Source organism: Gadus chalcogrammus, chromosome 11 (assembly GCF_026213295.1).
Source record: "Gadus chalcogrammus isolate NIFS_2021 chromosome 11, NIFS_Gcha_1.0, whole genome shotgun sequence".
NCBI lineage: Eukaryota > Metazoa > Chordata > Actinopteri > Gadiformes > Gadidae > Gadus > Gadus chalcogrammus.
The window spans coordinates 15,633,627-15,647,624 of NC_079422.1; the positions used below are offsets into that span (position 1 = coordinate 15,633,627).

Below are 13,998 nucleotides of genomic sequence, written 5' to 3' on the forward strand. Positions count from 1 at the left end.
GCACAAAATACGCCCTCTAGTGTCTGATGTGAATTTCTCTGAAGACACAGCAATTGAGATCAAGTTAAAACGCAGCTGCAGGTTAAACCCCATGGTTAAACCACAAGTAGGCCTACATATGACACAGCACTGGAGTTTAAGACGTCACGTGACTTCTTCAGTTTAAAACCGTGTTAAACTCTAAAAAGTGGCTAAGCTAGCGACAGAGCAATGCCCCTGGCGGTTTAACAACTCTTAGTATACAGATTTAGAGATTGAATGACTTGATTGGTCTTATTTTGAATGTATAAGTACAACACTTTACAATCATCTAGTTTGTTGCAGTGTTTTTGTCGGTAAATAGCTGTTTCCGCAATAAAAACGTATTTAGTTAGAAAAACTCGATTTATTATCCTCATAACGTTTGTTTAATTCAATTTTAATTCTTTTTTTTTTTCGTATTTTGCTTTAGATTATTTTAACATTATTATTAAATAATAATGATAACATAAACACGCACGCTAGATCAGACCCTCTGAATAGATGTACGATGTGATCAGACCCTCTGAGTATTTGTACGATGTGATCAGACCTTCTGAGTAGAGATGGACGATGTGATCAGACCCTCTGAGTTGATGGACGACGTCATCGAGCTCGGAGTGCGGACCAGCACACGTTAGCGGGGATGATTCTGATGAGTTGTTATTGATTATTGAAGATATAACAAAATGACAGATTACGCAGAAGAGCAGAGAAACGAGCTGGAGGCTATAGAGTCAATTTATCCCGACTCGTTTACAGGTTAGAAGTGGACGGATGAAACTAAGAGCAGAAGCCTGATAACTCTAGCTAGTGTTAGCTCTTTGGCTAACTCGTTTTAGCCATGCCATTGAACTGAGCTGCCAAAACTATAATATATTTAATTATTGGACAAATTAACAAACGCGAGTTAATTCAGGACCTTTTTACTAGGGTCAAGTTGTGCAACTGTTTGGTTTGATGCGAACATTTGGAATTCTAGAGGCTCATGCTGACTGCTTGACATGTACTTTAGGTTGAACACAACCTACTACCTTCTCTGCGGTACCTCCTCTGTGACTTTAGTGTTATCAGATGAGGTTTAACATAACTTACTACCTGTCATGTGGTTCCTCCTCTCTGTCATGTAGTTCTCTCAGATGAGCCCATCAGCTTCACTATCACAGTAACATCAGACGAAGGAGAAAACGATGAAAGTAAGTGACATTGATTGGCCTTAGCCTTTCAAGATTTTAAACTAATTCCCTTAAAAAAGTATAAAATAGCAAGTTCTCCTCTCCTAACATAAACTGCCTATCCTAACAAGTCCTCGTGATTAATTTCCCCTTAATTCAACACAATGGGTTGTGACTTAAGGGGTGTGTGTTTGCAGGAACCTCTTTTGGGCATGGCTTTAATAAATACAGCTCGGCCTTTATCCCTGCCTAACTATTTCGAACTATAATCCTAAAGTCATCCATCCTTAATAAATCAATCAACAGATCAAGGAGGGATGTGTATTAATCCTCAAGTACATCCCATTGTTATCAATATTTTGGATGTAATGTACATACATTTGTGCATCTTTTTAAAAAATGTCTTTGAAGAGACCACAGCTTCTTTGATTACGTTAACAAAGATACATTTATTTAGGTGGTACACGTTTAAATTTAGCTTATGTATACTGCCATTGCTATGGTCTCTATTAGGCCCCAATCAATTTTGTACTGTGGGTATATATGCCAACAGTGATATGATTTTTTTTTATTTGAATTCTAATTTCCCAGGGCCTAGCTAAATAAAGATTTGTGTCATCATAAGATATTCACAACTTGGCTCAGTGGCTATGATGCACTGCACCACCATGGAAGGGAAGCGTTTGGAAATATAAATCCATATAACACTTGGTTCAAACAAATGGTATAAATTCTAATACTTGATGTGTAGTGGTAATCTAGGTCCAGGAAAACTAGATAATTTCATCCACTCAACAACAGATTATGCCTTGTCCCATACTTTTTCATCCCCCAGTCGCTGAAGCAACGCTAAAGTTCACCTACGTAGAGAAGTACCCAGATGAACCCCCAGAATGGGAGATCTTTTCTCGGGAGAATTTAGAGGATGCGGACGAAGAAGAGATCCTGACCTTGTTACAGCAGCAGGTCTGTGCTGTTTTGGGTTTACACCTCACGTTTCCTCTGTTGGTACAAGTCATTAGGCCATGGCTTGAATATTTGAATGCAATATATGTACCACATGACCCCTCCAAAGGTGAGGGAAGAGCGCCATACCTCTCTTCCCTCACATATGGGGATGTCAAGTGGTTCAAAGTAAACATCCCATGTATATTCATTGATTCTTCTCAGTTGTACCTATAGCATGACTGATGGCATCCTGACCTCTCTCGGGCTGTAGGCAGAGGAGAACCTGGGCATGGTGATGATTTTCACACTAGTCACAGCGGTACAGGAAAAACTCAATGAAATGGTCGACCAGATAAAAAACAGAAGGGAGGAAGAAAAAATGCGTCAGGAAAGAGAGGCAGAGGAGGCGGAGAAGGTATGTGCAGTACACTATAATAGAAAATACAAATAGACTTCTGGATCCTTTTTGGCATCTGCAGGAAAATGAATGGTGCCCGTGAAAGGCAATGCAGGATGTAAAAGCCTGCCTGGATATTGTGTTCATATCCAGGCCTGTGTGGGGGTTAATGTGTTTTGTGTGTGTGTGTGTGTGTATGTCTTGTTCATCTATTCTAGGTAACCTTCCAAGGCACTGTGGTCAACATAGAAAACTTCCTAGCATGGAAGGCCAGGTTTGAGCTTGAGGTAGCAGAAATTCGACAGAAAAGACAGAAAGATGAGGAGCAGGCCGGGAAACTAAAACTTACCGGTAAGCATGCAGATTATGCAGCTGCATCTGCGGTCACGCTGAATGCAAATTTAAAATGTTTGAAAATGTACAAGGAATAATGCCATATAATATCCTACCAGGTAAACAGCTCTTTGAGACGGACCACAACCTTGACACATCTGATATTCAGTTCCTTGAAGAAGGTAAGGTGTCTGTCTGTCTGTCTGTCTGTCTGTCTGTCTGTCTGTCTGTCTGTCTGTCTGTCTGTCTGTCTGTCTGTCTGTCTGTCTGTCTGTCTGTCTGTCTGTCTGTCTGTCTGTCTGTCTGTCTGTCTGTCTGTCTGTCTGTCTGTCTGTCTGTCTGTCTGTCTGTCTGTCTGTCTGTCTGTCTGTCTGTCTGTCTGTCTGTCTGTCTGTCTGTCTGTCTGTCTGTCTGTCTGTCTGTCTGTCTGTCTGTCTGTCTGTCTGTCTGTCTGTCTGTCTGTCTGTCTGTCTGTCTGTCTGTCTGTCTGTCTGTCTGTCTGTCTGTCTGTCTGTCTGTCTGTCTGTCTGTCTGTCTGTCTGTCTGTCTGTCTGTCTGTCTGTCTGTCTGTCTGTCTGTCTGTCTGTCTGTCTGTCTGTCTGTCTGTCTGTCTGTCTGTCTGTCTGTCTGTCTGTCTGTCTGTCTGTGTGTGTGTGTGTGTGTGTGTGTGTGTGTGTGTGTGTGTGTGTGTGTGTGTTCCTTCAGCTATGTAAAAGGCTGTATCATAGACTGGCCTTTGAACAAGTAAAGTATAATTATTTAATATAAATGTAGAAGGGGTTCATTGAAATCGGTCCAGAAATGTAAAAGTTACAGTGCTTTTTAACCCAAAAAACGACACTTCCCCATTTATATGTATTTGTTGACAGGCCAGTCTTGGCCATTCCAATATGGCATAGTAGTTGACGTACCACAGCAACGGGTCGACGCTGTCAATGTGGCACCCATGAATATAAGTCTCTGGTTTAGCTCCTGTATTGGTATTAACAGAAACGTGTTCTTCTCTTGCTCGCAGCCGGAAACAACGTGGAAGTTGATGAGTCGTTGTTCCAGGACATCGAAGACCTGGACCTGGATGAAGATGATCCAGATTTTGATCCTCTAGACATGGGCAGTGATGAGGACTAAAAAGGGAAACTGTAAAAAGGGACTCTGGTTTAGTTCACTCCAGCCAAACGGATTCGAATGACATGACACAGCTGATCCCAACTTAAAATCACTCTTTTTTTTTAACGGACTGAACAGTTGGGATTTTAATCCACGAGACTCCGAACAGTTGTTTGGATGGGAGCACTTTGGCAAAGTGAACAGGATGTTTAACCTGCCCGTGGTTATCGATTTAATAGCCAGAAACAAATAAATAGTTAAACGTTGGTTCAATATGCTTTTGGTTGATTTGTGTTGTTTTGCAGGAAGCTTATCAAGCCAATAGATGGCAGCAATGGGTTGACTAGAACAAGAATTCATGTTGGGACATTTAGCATTTGGTCCATTCAGTTCAACACTGTTAGATATTGTCTGCTATGTTATACAGAGACTAAATCATAACTGAGTCATAGGAAAGTTAATTAAACTACTAAATGCAATTGACCAAGTAGTGTAAAGGAAATATTTTACCGGCTACTTACCTGACTCAAATGGAAATGCAAAATAATGTAAAAACAAATGTGCTCATTTGGGACAATCAAGCAAAAAATGGTTATGGTTTGTCATTTTTTTCTCATTGGAAAACCGGTAAACATCCAAAATGAGGAGAGTGAACAAAAGATATTGACTGAGATCTGAATTGTTTTTCCGTTTGAGCTTTGACTGATGGCTCATTATGCTTGCATGCTTCTTTCCTCTGGAGAAGTAAGACGCTGCATTTAGATAACCATGATGCAGCCAGCTGTCTTTGGGAATTTCAGGGACCCGTGTGGGCCTTCAAGAGGATTGGACGTAGGCAGAGGAAGCCTGCCACCCAGGATGAGCATGTTGGCCACAGAGTGTCAAGATAATACATTTGATTTGAAATAAGAAACAAGAACAAAATAAGTGATAAGGAGGATTGTCGAAAGACCTGGGTAAATGGGTAGATCGGCAGCCACTCTTTGAAAACGGTAATTTAACCAACATTGCCAATTCCAAAGGGAGTGAGTGCCAAAGGGTGGGGACCTCCACCCAGAAAAGGTCTGTCCCCATATGGCTCACCTGATGGTGAGCCATATGGGGTCAGAGGAAAGGATGCTCCTGTAACTGCTGAGGAGCTCTGTTGGAGTACCGAAGACCCCCTCCCCAACAGCTGGGGCCGTCCACATGTCCCTGGAAGTCAACATCCACTAGCTCTCCCAGAGAGCTACCTGAGGCGAATGAGGCAAGGCTCCGGTCTCTTGATGGAGAACAGGAGTGGCGTCACCAGAGGTTTCACAAGGGGTCATTGCGGAGTCGCTCACGTGCAAAATAAATGTTCGAAACATCTTGTAATACATAATGCTCTATTTCAAGATAAATTCCGTTGTCTGAAGGCAGTAGGGGTTTGACTGAAACAATTTAGAATCGATAGATAATATAGGCTCTGACGAGCTATTTGCTCTACACGGTTATGAATTAGCCAATGCAGATCATGAGATTTAAGACTTGTTTGTGTCTCAGTTCACTTGTCATCACGTGATAGCCTTTAATAATGCTTGATGAAGTAATTTGTGAATGGGAGAGAATAACAATATAATATATTACCACACTCAAATAATATTTATCAAGCTAATGCTTGATGGATGTAGATGGAGATGCCCTGTTTTTCACCCCACATTTGGTCTAATCCATTGGGTTTGTGTTGTCATGTGGGTCATGCAGAAGCCAATTCACTATTAAAATCACCACAGAAACTAACGCAATATGGAACGCATCATTCCACTTCTGAATGTCAGTGCTGCAGGCTCAATCGTATAATTGCCCAGTGCCCATGTCAAATCAAATTACCTTTATCAGACTTTTATCTCAAAGAAATCGATTATGTCGACAAATCGTACAAATCTTGTCATGCTTTTATGGTTTAACTAACTTATCTAACTTTTAAAGAAGGGTTATCATTTAAATTTACATTTAGAGCATTTGGCAGACACTTTTATCCCAAGCGACTTGAAATAAGTACATCTGTAATTAAGAAATAAGTACATGAATTAATCACACTATTGATGGTATAATGAATATAATGGACACAGAGCATAAATATACTGTAGCAGAAGGTATTTTTAAATAATTTCCATGATTGTATTTATTTAATTGTTCATCTCATGTTCATTGTTAGCAGCCACAGTGTTTTTATACATTCAGGTAAATAAAACAGTTTAAAAAAACGATAAGGTTTTCAATAGTTATACAGTAATTTGTTCAATATCTTTGATGTCCCAGACAAAGGACACAGGGAACTCCTTCATCTCCTTCTGGAAGATTTGGTCAAATATTTCATTCTGATTGACTGTGAAATGGTTCTTCCAGTCGCCAATCGTACCTATTTATTACAAAAAGGAGACAAAGAGAAGAGAAGAGAACATAAGTGCCTTCTTTAGGGATAAGCGTGATTCACGCTTCCCACTCTTGTGTATACACAAACATGGCATTTACTGACGCATGAATGAGAAAGTAAAACTGGGCCCAGCCCTTCTGTTTGGTTCTTCTTTCAAGGCAAAATATAAGTGTGAGGCATGTAAACCAGGCATAAGATGATCACATAGCTCCGTGGCATGCACCACCAACACACAAAGTCCCCAGCACAGTGTGTATAGTACGTTGCTTGTGACACTTTGGTTGCAAGGAGAAAATAATTGGGTAACAATAAAAAGGCTGAAGATTCACATATACACCTCAAGTGAAACTGCCTTAGGAACATTTTTGAGCATTTAGCGTCTGATGGCGGACAAGCTCAAATTTCGGTGGCCAGGATGATTCCCTTCTTTTGTTTAATATTGTTTTCAACAAATTGTGGTTGGCTGTTAAGCTGCCTAACCCTAAAATGACATAGAGCCAATGCTGCGTCCTTTACCTTTCCTCATGAACTTTCCGTTGTGATGGTTGAGCAGATCATCGGGGACCATCTCATAGTTGGCCTGGGGGATCACCCTCATGTTCTTGAAGGTACTGTGCTTGACCACTTCAGTCAGCTGTGCATCTGTCAGGTTTTTGCCCAGGAACGAGGAGATCCTCTTTACCGACGATCGAAGGTCCTGTTTTAGATCGGAACACATCGGCGAGCGCAAACAATGAGTTTCACATGCAGTTCATGACATTTATTTTCCTAATTTTAAAAGTTCACAATCATGAAAAGATAAAGTTCCTACTTGAATCATTTCTTCGTAGGTGATGAAGAGGAATTGCATGTTGTCTTGGTGAGCGTACCAGGACTTTGTGTGCTCAAACCAACTGTTTCCATACACTGCAATTTAAATTAAATAGAATAAAATGCAGGCTCAGTAGAAAATCCTTTATACGGTAAACCTGCAAGTAGTATGTTTAAACTGTAGCACAGGCATAAACAGGCATACAATGTTCTTACCGTCTCCTCTAATAAACTTCTCGAAGAAGTGATTGAAATCCTTTGGTGTCTCTAGCATGGTGGCAAATTTATGAAAGTGGAAGTAGGACACAAGAACATCTTTTGGATTCCTAGCAACATAGATCACCTTAGAGAGAGAGAGAGAGAGAGAGAGAGAGAGAGAGAGAGAGAGAGAGAGAGAGAGAGAGAGATTATCATGTGACGGATTCCCTTCATTAATTGCTGTTTTACAAGTAAACAATAATAGACAAGCTATCAAATTACAGTCAGCTGACCTTCCCCTTCTTCTGACTAAGAGCGTGGGGCATCAAGTGGTATGGCAGATGGGTGACGCGCAGCCTCGGGCTTGGTGCCTCCACAAATTCCTTCCCTTTGCCCTGGAGTTCGATCCAGGGGACCTGGTCGGAGTTGAGCTCTTCAGAGGTTAGGTCCCCTTTGGCTTCTATGAGCCGAAGAATCTGTTGCATCCAGATGGTCCCTGGAAATCAGAACAGCTACATCAGGCCCGGCAATTTGCATTATTCAACATCCAGCTTCATCCTTTAAACAACATTTCAGAATACCACATCGGTATGAGACGTTGAAACCCCCGTTATGTGTGGACACTATGTGGAGTTGTCCCTGAGCAAAAGGCAGTACCCTTAGTACAGCCACCTTTTTCATTGTAGCAATAAACTTTGAAACAATCTTCTTGACCAAAAGTCATGGCTGCACTGAAAATGTTTCATATGACAGGATTGAGTGAATCGCTAGGAGATTCCACTTTGGGACTGTGCCCTTGTAATACAGGATAAAGCTTTTTAAATTACACTTCACCATGATCATTATTACATTGGATAATTTCAAAATAAAGAAATTAATTTAGTAGTAGTTTAGCAGTTCCATATTTATATGAAAACATAACCATACACCAGGTTTATAACAATATTATACTCAAAACTCAAACACATAAATATTTCATAGTGTTTCTACATCAGTTTATGCATAAACTACAAAATTAAGTCAACCATGCCTGTAAACAAATCCTGCAAGAGGTAAGGCTACCTATAAATTATTTCTGGCCTGTTAATACCTAATACTGTTGAATGCATGCAACCCAACCTAAACTACAGAATAAGTTGTTTGTATAGGTCATCCTAAGCAAGCCATATGAATGCTTAAGTCCCCTATTGTCTTTAAGAAGAAACACTAATAAATCACATATGTCAAGGTTCTGTTCTCCAAAACAAAGTGGAGGACAATAGTTATATTCTCATTAGAAAAAAGCAACATTTTAAAAATAGTTTGGGCATTTAATGTGCTTTTATAAAGTTTCTAGTCAGAAATGTAATATGCTTAGTTTGTACCAAATGCAATGTTTTTCCATGGTGATTGATATATAGGCGCTTCCATCCCTGAATCGATGCAGCTTGACTGTTGTATGATTCATTGACTGTGCATTGTGTAATGTTATTCATCTGAGCTGCTATGTTATGCATTGTTTTATGTTGACGGATAAACCACTACTGATGATGTTCTTTAAAAAAAAACGTTCAAGTGACCCATGGATGTCTTTTTTATTCTTCATTTATTCTTTGACTTTTGGACAGACTTTGCCGATGTGTTTTTGTGGAGCCAACCTGGCGTTTATGTCCGCTTTGCTTCCGCCAAAAAGCTTAATTCTATACATACATTATGTTTGTACAAGTTAATAATGACAAATTAATCCCGGTTTATAGTTATTTGAAGTGTTAAATGCTTCAATAAAGTAAAACGAAGACAAAAAATAGGAAGAGGAAAATGATCAACATTGGGGTCGTAGTCATACAATAAGTAATGCAAGCACTGGCGAAAAACACACTTAATTAGGAGGTGACCCAGGGGTCAAGGACACTTGGGAGTGAGCAAGGGACCTGGGGTCTGTTTAATATGAATAGGGGGCCTCAAGGACCTCCAGCCCTACAGGAAGTAACTAGTGCCGCGTTTTCACTGCAGGGTGCGGTACGGTTCGGTTTCGCCTCAGTCCGGTAGGGAGGGGGCGGTATACCCCAGCTCAGTTCCGACTTCCGAGGTTGCGTTTCCACCGCCGACAGTACCCTTTATGGTAGGCCAGATGTCGATCGCCGCGGCAGCTACGTAAAGAATGCAGAGGGAAGTCTCCACCTCCTTGTTCGCCCAAGCAAGCGTTTTACGCGACATGTTCATTGTAAGGAATAATACCTCAAGGCTGCTGTTTGTTTGTTTTTATCCCCACGTCGCCCGGAAGTGACGGTTCTGTCTACCAATCAACGGAGGGGGTGTGTAGCTCGAATTTTCCAGCAATCTTTCAGGCATCTCAGTACCCCAACGGAGGAGTACTGAAGACAAGGGCAAAACGAGTACGGCTCAGTCCGGGTCACGCCCACTTTTGGCGGTGGAAACGCAATCCGTACCGCACCTTTGCGAACCGAACCGTACCGCACCCTGCAGTGGAAACGCGCCATAATAGCCTCAGATATTGCTCCATTTTGTGACATCTCACCTTGTGGCCAACTTCTGTGATTCTGATCATCTTCCCAGACCTACACCCCACCAACCTAAACCTGCATATCTGTAAATCAGACCTTAATCTCATAAACAAAAAAGTGATTAGTAAAATGCACAGGTGCAAAAATCACCGAACCTTGGCCCTCCATTAGATAGGCTTTATAGGAATTGTTTGCAATGTACTTTATTTCCAATGTGTTTTAATGGCAAATTTGATGATTTGTGAATCCCTTTCGGCTAGAGCCCTATAATATAATTTGTTGAGGCTCTTTTTCACATAAAAGAGACCCCATGTCTCAAGCTGTCCTTGCCCCCTAGGTCACCCAATTACAGCACTACCTGTAGGGCTAGATTTAGATTAGCCTATATTATCTACTAATTTTAGTAAACCTTAATGCCCAGATTCATAGGAATTATATCAAAATGCATTTTAATGATGAAACTGTCTTAAGATACAGGGCTCTCAAGTCTCACGCATTCGGCTTGAGACACACGCAATTCAACCCATGCACACGCTCAAACGCCTCACTTCGTATTTCTCACGCAGAGAAATGACCAGAATAGATCCCATCAATTTGGGCCGCTTTTTAGCAGTAGAACAGGCAAGAATCAAATGGGTTTCGCGTAAGTAGGGTAACGTCCGGTTTGACTTACTAAGTTACCGCCATGTTTTGTATTTACTTTTTTACCATTATTGTTTTATAGGGACAAACATTAACAAATTGCTCATTGATACAGTTCTATCTATTGAACATAAAGAAACACTTGGTCATACTTTACACACTTTACCACAGCATTGGCCTACTGAATGCCAGATATATTTTAAGCATTGGACTGAATGCCACATAAATATATAATTATGTTTTTGCACCGTTTAAAAGTTCAGGGAAAAGTATATGCCTGGTGTTGCTAAAACCAATAGCCTTTTGAGGCAGTGTTGTTTCTGAATATTAGTGTTAAGGGCCAATAATGCTTACTTTCATACATCAGTCACCATGTCTGTGGACACATTTGTATGCAGTCACATGTTAAAATACCCGCTGACAAAATCTCACTCTGAACTCAGTTCAAAACTTGAGAGCCCTGAAGATAGCATTCTTCAATGAGAATAAAACAAAGGTCATCCATTTAGTTTTGGCAAGACGTTGGGCCTATTGCTGTATCTTCAAACAGGGGATATAGGGGCTACAACGTTTCGGAAGACCTACACAAACAAACAATTTTGTAGTTTAGGTTGGCGACACGCTGCATCACACCGAACCCAAGAACAGGCTGCCCAATCGTTCTAACGAAACCGAGTGCATTGATGAATAGGCTTACGTATAAAGAAGGCCTACGATCTACGGTCTATATATTTTAGGTACTAACTCCGCCCCACGACGTTCCTGGTTTACGATCCAGGCTCCGTGCCCTCTCCCCCCAGAGATTCTGCTATAACATAGTAGGACTGCTGGATCCCACATTACTAGGGCCCAAGCAACTCTCAATAACAATAGGCTGAAGATTGTTGTGTGGGAAAGTGCCAAACATAAGACTACTGATAAACATTCCTATGCTTATCTGCCTAGCCTGAAGACACAATTTGTCTGTGGTTAGATCAGTCAACACCCTCTTGGATTATCAAGAGCGATCACTAGCAATCCTTGGCTAGCTACCAGTATTGGTTCATCCTACATCGATGCTGTTGGGTTAGATATGTTCGGAACAGCGTACCTTTGACACTGTGAAACAGTGGGCTGTAGCTTCACGTCCTAAATATGCTGCCAGTGCCAGCCAAAAAGCAGGTGGCCAGACAAGGTTAATCTAGGTTGAGCCATGTGCTTCCTACATTATCACTGATGGCTGCTACTATTGTTTGTGATAGTTGTATTGCTTAGTTCGATGAGTACAAGGTTCAAGTGTCTATCCTGATAAAGGGCGATTAAGTCATATTATAATTACCTATGTAATTAAACCTTTTCATTAAAAAACCCGGATATGTTGTAACATTTTTTGGAAGACATAAAAGCCTTCCAATGCTATAAAAAACGCTGAGTTGTAATCACTCCACACTCATTGAGTGATAATCTAACAAGAAAATACTACGACCAGACCTGTCTTGTCCTTACATCGGTGTAGGCAGTTTATTTTAGAAGCCGTTTTTCATTTGTTTAGGTAATTTTTAAATCCCGACAGCAATTAATAAATCAAAAGCTTTGACAAACGTTTGGATCACCAAAAAAATAAAAATAAAGTGTAAATGGCCACTACAATCATTGTAGTGGATGTGTGCCTGTCTCTGGCTGCATGTGATTTTCTTTCTGCTGTGACCCGTCTACGGCATAGACGGCACTCCGCAACCAAAAATGTAGTCTTCCCGGTCCCGTACCCACCATACCCCGCGGCTCAGCTACGGGACGGCCCCGTGGGCAATGTGCAAGGAACGATCCGCGCTCTGAAGTCCACCGATAGGCCTACTCCCGACAAAGGGACAAGCCAATATTTCATCGTTCGGAAGTGTGTCATAATAACTCATTGCATAGCCTACTACTGTAGGCATGGGCTTACACACTTTAACTAATCGTGTGCAGAGTAGGCCTTTATATAAATTGCCAGTAGCCTAGTTAATTGTGGAGACATCACGTTCAGTTGAATAAACAATAGCGAGTACACTTTTTACATCCTAGTTCGCGTTGGATGTAACGTTGTCCGTTGCCATTGTTTAAAGTTGAAACCAAAGAGACGAGTGGGAATGCAGCCGTAGGCGGAGTAATCTCGGAGCTCGCCCTGCTATGCCCCAGGTTTTCCTCAATGTAGCGTCACAGCCATGAGTCACCATGGTAATAGAACTGAGAGTAGTGTGATCTTGGTTTGTGAAACCGAAAATGATGGTATTCTCTAAATTCTGACTTGACATATCCGGTTATCCTGCAAATCCTGGAAGCTTCTTGAAACAACAGGGCCCTGGTCCAGGCAGGCACCCCCAACTCGGGCTGAACCTGCTCGGCAAAAGACTGGATGGCTTGGCCTATCCCCAAGATATCCCAGCTACTTTTATAGCACCATTGAGGGTGCGTCTCTGTATGACAGAGCAGTCCACTCCAATAATTGTCCGTTCCAATCCAGCCTCCCTTATGCGTACTCATGTCCCACGGTGCCAGAGCGAAGCTTGGCATGGCACCAAGGACGCGAGTTCGCCATGGCACTACTTGGCAGGCGTGGAGTTTCTCACCCCGGGGCATCCGGGTAGGGTATGATGCTTTGCATAAAGCCTCTTTAATTTTCTTTTAATTTTACAGATCCTTAGTGATCAACTGTAGGCCTTCTTGCTTTATCATAAACGAATTGTCAATTTGACCCCCCCCCACACACACACACACGCACCGCACACACCTTTGCCCCTCTTGAAGAGGAAAGGCAGCTAGTAAACACGATCATCCCTTCAGCAACCATCCTCATGTCCTCACCTGACTTTGGATACGTGACGACGAACACATCGGAATCTCGGACTTCGTAATTGCATATCGCGTCCACCTCAGCTGGATCATGGGTCCCGCTGATGAGGTTGAAGCCTTTGTGTGACACGAAGTTATACTTGAAATCACTAGAGGAAGCCATTTAAGCTGAAAGAGAGGTGCAAAAACACATCAACTAGAGTTTATGTTCGCGTAATGCAGGGTAGTTTAGAAAATAGGTATTTTGTAATGTATTTAATTTGCCGAAGTAATATGCCTACATAACCAATTGAACGATAGAATGCGCGAAAAGATCCCAAATAAAAGTTGCCATTTGCAATTGCAATGATTTACCTGTCGCGTAGGTCGATCAACTCCTGTTCAATATTGGGGTAATAACGACATTGGTCCCTTTTTATTGCCAATGCTTTGCTACACGACATCTAGAAACGCCTCATGAGTCCACATTCATTGGTATAAATATGGACCCACCTCTTGCGGACAGACGCGCACTAGACCATACGCAGTGTGCTTTTACGCACTCCAATAAAACCACACTGTAGCCTGGAGCCAAATTTCTCGGTACAGCCGAGTCTTCATCTCAACATAAATAAAACTGTTCAGACCTTCCTACTTTCTATGCCAATCGAGTGTTAT

General features: G+C 41.6%; 2 protein-coding genes across 2 annotated transcripts; one reads left to right on the forward strand and one right to left on the reverse strand.

The window, feature by feature from the left end:
* The first annotated feature begins 583 nt into the window (after positions 1 to 583).
* rwdd1 (RWD domain containing 1) lies at positions 584 to 4,251 on the forward strand. Its single transcript, XM_056602024.1, has 7 exons — positions 584 to 780; positions 1,149 to 1,214; positions 2,029 to 2,159; positions 2,413 to 2,556; positions 2,757 to 2,889; positions 2,991 to 3,053; positions 3,887 to 4,251. The coding sequence occupies exons 1-7, from the start codon at positions 708 to 710 to the stop codon at positions 3,997 to 3,999; spliced, it is 723 nt and encodes a 240-aa protein (XP_056457999.1). The 5' UTR covers positions 584 to 707; the 3' UTR covers positions 4,000 to 4,251.
* A 1,796-nt stretch (positions 4,252 to 6,047) lies between these two features.
* Positions 6,048 to 13,794, reverse strand: LOC130391763 (amine sulfotransferase-like). Its single transcript, XM_056602022.1, has 7 exons — positions 13,696 to 13,794; positions 13,354 to 13,509; positions 7,678 to 7,880; positions 7,403 to 7,529; positions 7,188 to 7,282; positions 6,893 to 7,073; positions 6,048 to 6,361 (listed from the first exon to the last, which is right to left on the reverse strand). Exons 2-7 carry the CDS (start codon positions 13,502 to 13,504, stop codon positions 6,225 to 6,227), a joined length of 894 nt encoding a protein of 297 aa, XP_056457997.1. The 5' UTR covers positions 13,505 to 13,509; positions 13,696 to 13,794; the 3' UTR covers positions 6,048 to 6,224.
* Between the last annotated feature and the right edge of the window lie 204 nt (positions 13,795 to 13,998).

Coding starts and splice junctions, on each gene's coding strand:
- rwdd1 (XM_056602024.1), top strand. CDS start 708: ATGACAGATTACGCAGAAGAGCAGAGAAACGAGCTGGAGGCTATAGAG. Junction 2,160..2,412: donor TGACCTTGTTACAGCAGCAG/GTCTGTGCTGTT, acceptor CTCGGGCTGTAG/GCAGAGGAGAACCTGGGCAT. Junction 2,890..2,990: donor CGGGAAACTAAAACTTACCG/GTAAGCATGCAG, acceptor ATATCCTACCAG/GTAAACAGCTCTTTGAGACG.
- LOC130391763 (XM_056602022.1), bottom strand. CDS start 13,504: ATGGCTTCCTCTAGTGATTTCAAGTATAACTTCGTGTCACACAAAGGC. Junction 7,881..13,353: donor CGTCACGTATCCAAAGTCAG/GTGAGGACATGA, acceptor TCTGATTTCCAG/GGACCATCTGGATGCAACAG. Junction 7,283..7,402: donor GAAGTTTATTAGAGGAGACG/GTAAGAACATTG, acceptor TTTAAATTGCAG/TGTATGGAAACAGTTGGTTT.